This window comes from Oncorhynchus gorbuscha, unplaced genomic scaffold (genome assembly GCF_021184085.1).
Source record: "Oncorhynchus gorbuscha isolate QuinsamMale2020 ecotype Even-year unplaced genomic scaffold, OgorEven_v1.0 Un_scaffold_14455, whole genome shotgun sequence".
NCBI lineage: Eukaryota > Metazoa > Chordata > Actinopteri > Salmoniformes > Salmonidae > Oncorhynchus > Oncorhynchus gorbuscha.
The window spans coordinates 1-5000 of NW_025756425.1; the positions used below are offsets into that span (position 1 = coordinate 1).

The 5000-nt window shown below is 36.7% G+C and overlaps 1 protein-coding gene across 1 annotated transcript in view; it reads left to right on the plus strand.

Annotated features, from left to right (window-relative positions):
- Nucleotides 1–933: 933 nt before the first annotated feature.
- LOC124030718 (protein sidekick-1-like) overlaps nt 934–5000 on the plus strand; it is a gene marked incomplete at both ends in the record, with an annotated part of 4743 nt that continues 676 nt past the window's right edge. Inside the window, 3 exons of the mRNA XM_046341936.1 lie at nt 934–942; nt 1026–1193; nt 4391–4527. Coding sequence (XP_046197892.1) covers nt 934–942; nt 1026–1193; nt 4391–4527 — 314 coding nt within the window. The remainder of the gene's footprint in view (nt 943–1025; nt 1194–4390; nt 4528–5000) is intronic.

Below are 5000 nucleotides of genomic sequence, written 5' to 3' on the forward strand. Positions count from 1 at the left end.
CACACACACTGGAGTCACAATCATGTAGAACAGCTTAGACAAAAAGTCTGTGTGTCTGTGTGTCTGTGTGTCTGTGTGTCTGTGTGTCTGCGCGAGAGAGAGGCCAAGATGCAATCATTATTACCCCTTATTAACAGATAATAGATAAGTCATTATTAGCCCTTATTAACAGATAATAGATAAGTAATTATTACCCCTTATTAACAGATAATAGATAAGTCATTATTACCCCTTATTAACCACTAATAGATAAGTCATTATTACCCCTTATTAACAGATAATAGATAAGTCATTATTACCCCTTATTAACCACTAATAGATAAGTCATTATTACCCCTTATTAACCACTAATAGATAAGTCATTATTAGCCCTTATTAACAGATAATAGATAAGTAATTATTACCCCTTATTAACAGATAATAGATAAGTAATTATTACCCCTTATTAACCACTAATAGATAAGTCATTATTACCCCTTATTAACCACTAATAGATAAGTCATTATTACGCCTTATTAACCACTAATAGATAAGTCATTATTAGCCCTTATTAACCACTAATAGATAAGTCATTATTAGCCCTTATTAACAGATAATAGATAAGTCATTATTAGCCCTTATTAACCACTAATAGATAAGTCATTATTAGCCCTTATTAACCACTAATAGATAAGTCATTATTAGCCCTTATTAACCACTAATAGATAAGTCATTGAGGGAAACAGAGAGAAACATATAATTGAGGCAGAGCGAGAGAGAGAGAGAGAGAGAGAGAGAGAGAGAGAGAGAGAGAGAGAGAGAGAGAGAGAGAGAGAGAGAGAGAGACAGAAAGGTTTGGAGAGGGGCAGTGGTGTGTCTTCTAACCTGTTGTTGTGTCTATGTCTCAGAGCCTCTTGGTGTGCCTTCTAACCTGTTGTTGTGTCTATGTCTCAGAGCCTCTTGGTGTGCCTTCTAACCTGTTGTTGTGTCTATGTCTCAGAGCCTCTTGGTGTGCCTTCTAACCTGGTGTTGTGTCCATGTCTCAGAGCTTCCTGGTGTGCCTTCTAACCTGGTGTTGTGTCCATGTCTCAGAGCTTCCTGGTGTGCCCTCTAACCTGGTCATCTCCAACATCAGCCCTCGCTCCGCCACACTAAGGTTCCGCCCCGGCAGCGATGGGAAGACGGTCATCTCCAAATGGATCGTAGAAGGACAGGTCAGGATTTCACTGTCGTTTCGAAGCTCCTATCCAGCTACACAGTTTGTACATTTAACTAAATCCAAAGCAGTAATTTCACAGTTAGCTACAAAGCTGATATCAGTAGGTCATCCCTGGACCCGTATATACAAGGGATATCCAGGGCCCAACGAGTCTCAGAGAAAGAGAGAATACTGTTACTGTTATACTGTTACTGAATACTGTTACATGGACAGATGTTTACATCATAGTGAATACTGTTACATGGACAGATGTTTACATCATAGTGAATACTGTTACATGGACAGATGTTTACATCATAGTGAATACTGATACAGAACAATATGTTGACATCATAGTGAATACTGATACAGAACCAGATGTTTACATCATAGTGAATACTGTTACATGGACAGATGTTTACATCATAGTGAATACTGATACAGAACCAGATGTTTACATCATAGTGAATACTGTTACAGAACCAGATGTTTACATCATAGTGAATACTGTTACATGGACAGATGTTTACATCATAGTGAATACTGTTACAGAACCAGATGTTTACATCATAGTGAATACTGTTACATGGACAGATGTTTACATCATAGTGAATACTGTTACAGAACCAGATGTTTACATCATAGTGAATACTGTTACAGAACCAGATGTTTACATCATAGTGAATACTGTTACATGGACAGATGTTGACATCATAGTGAATACTGTTACATGGACAGATGTTTACATCATAGTGAATACTGTTACAGAACCAGATGTTTACATCACAGTGAATACTGTTACAGAACCAGATGTTTACATCATAGTGAATACTGTTACATGGACAGATGTTGACATCATAGTGAATACTGTTACATGGACAGATGTTTACATCATAGTGAATACTGTTACATGGACAGATGTTTACATCATAGTGAATACTGTTACTGTTATACTGTTACTGAATACTGTTACATGGACAGATGTTTACATCATAGTGAATACTGTTACAGAACCAGATGTTTACATCATAGTGAATACTGTTACAGAACCAGATGTTTACATCACAGTGAATACTGTTACATGGACAGATGTTTACATCATAGTGAATACTGTTACAGAACCAGATGTTTACATCACAGTGAATACTGTTACATGGACAATGTTTACATCATAGTGAATACTGTTACATGGACAGATGTTTACATCATAGTGAATACTGTTACAGAACCAGATGTTTACATCATAATGAATACTGTTACGGAAACAGATGTTTACATCATAGTGAATACTGTTACAGAACCAGATGTTTACATCACAGTGAATACTGTTACATGGACAGATGTTTACATCATAGTGAATACTGTTACAGAACCAGATGTTTACATCATAGTGAATACTGTTACAGAACCAGATGTTTACATCATAGTGAATACTGATACAGAACCAGATGTTTACATCATAGTGAATACTGATACAGAACCAGATGTTTACATCATAGTGAATACTGTTACATGGACAGATGTTTACATCATAGTGAATACTGTTAAAGAATCAGATTTTTACATCATAGTGAATACTGATACAGAACCAGATGTTTACATCATAGTGAATACTGTTACAGAACCAGATGTTTACATCATAGTGAATACTGTTACATGGACAGATGTTTACATCATAGTGAATACTGTTACATGGACAGATGTTTACATCATAGTGAATACTGTTACATGGAGAGATGTTTACATCATAGTGAATACTGTTACATGGACAGATGTTTACATCATAGTGAATACTGTTACAGAACCAGATGTTTACATCATAGTGAATACTGTTACATGGACAGATGTTTACATCATAGTGAATACTGTTACATGGACATATGTTTACATCATAGTGAATACTGTTACATGGACAGATGTTCTAAGTTATGTTCTAACTGATGTTCTAACCAATGTTCTGATGTTCTAAGTTATGTTCTAAGTAATGTTATATTCTGATTGCTTCTTCACCTTCACCTAACTGATGTTCTAAGTGATATTCTAAGTGATGTTCTAAGGGATGTTCTAACTGATGTTTTAACTGATGTTCTGATGTTCTAAATGATGTTCTAAGTTATGTTCTACGTGATGTTATATTCTGATTACTTCTTCACCTTCACCTAACTGATGTTCTAAGTGATATTCTAAGTGATGATCTAACTGATGTTCTAACTGATGTTCTAACTGATGTTCTAAATTATGTTCTAACTGATGATCTAACTGATGTTCTAAGTGATTTTCTAAGTGATGATCTAACTGATGTTCTAAGTTATGTTCTAACTGATGTTCTAACTGATGTTCTAACTGATGTTCTAAGTGATGATCTAACTGATGCTCTAACTGATGTTCTAACTGATGTTCTAACTGATGTTCTTTGTGATGATCTAAGTTATGTTCTAACTGATGTTCTAAGTGATGTTCTAACTGATGTTCTAACTGATGTTCTAAGTTATGTTATAACTGATGTTCGAACTGATATTCTAAGTGATTTTCTAAGTGATGATCTAACTGATGTTCTGTTATGTTCTAACTGATGTTCTAACTGATGTTCTAACTGATGTTCTTAGTGATGATCTAACTGATGCTCTAACTGATGTTCTAACTGATGTTCTAACTGATGTTCTAACTGATGTTCTTAGTGATGATCTAAGTTATGTTCTAACTGATGTTCTAAGTTATGTTCTAACTGATGTTCTAAGTTATGTTCTAACTGATGTTCTTAGAGATGATCTAAGTTATGTTCTAACTGTTGTTCTAACTGATTTTCTTAGTGATGATCTAAGTTATGTTCTAACTGATGTTCTAACTGATGTTATAACTGATGTTCTTAGTGATGATCTAAGTTATGTTCTAACTGATGTTCTAAGTTATGTTCTAACTGATGTTCTAAGTTATGTTCTAACTGATGTTCTTAGAGATGATCTAAGTTATGTTCTAACTGATGTTCTAACTGATGTTCTAACTGATGTTCTAACTGATGTTCTAAGTTATGTTCTAACTGATGTTCTTAGAGATGATCTAAGTTATGTTCTAACTGATGTTCTAACTGATGTTCTAAGTTATGTTCTAACTGATGTTCTTAGTGATGATCTAACTGATGTTCTGATGTTCAAAGTTATGTTCTAAGTGATGTTATATTCTGATTGCATCATCAACTATTGCGTTCTCCTGTAGGTGGTGAGAGAGAGGGGTGGAGAGAGGGATGGGAAGGAGGAGGAGTGGAGAGTCGTGTATGAGAGAGAGAACAGAGAGAAGCAGCCTGATGTCGACTCAATGGAAATACCAGACCTCCTCCCCTTCACACTGTACAGGTAGAGAACAGACACACACACAGCCTGTGATGTACCAAACGCATTATGAAGTGATTCACTCCTCTGGTTTCCTCACCCTACTTTTATCCCTCTTTCACACCCTGCCCTTTCTCTGTCTGTCTCTGTCCTCTCTCTCTGTCCTCTCTCTCTGTCTCTCTCTCTCTCTCTCTCTCTCTCTCTCTCTCTCTCTCTCTCTCTCTCTCTCTCTCTCTCTCTCTCTCTCTGTCTCTCTTTCTGTCTCTCTGTCTCTCTCTCTGCACTCTCTCTGTCCCTCTCTCTGTCCTCTCTCTCTGTCTCTGTCTCTCTCTGTCTCTGTCTCTCTCTGTCTCTCTCTCTGCCCTCGCTCTGTCTCTGTCTCTCTCTCTGCCCTCTCTCTGTCCTCTCCTCTCTGTCTCTCTGTCTCTCTCTCTGTCCTCTGTCTCTGTCTCTCTCTCTGCCCTCCCTCTGTCCTCTCCTCTCTGTCTCTCTGTCTC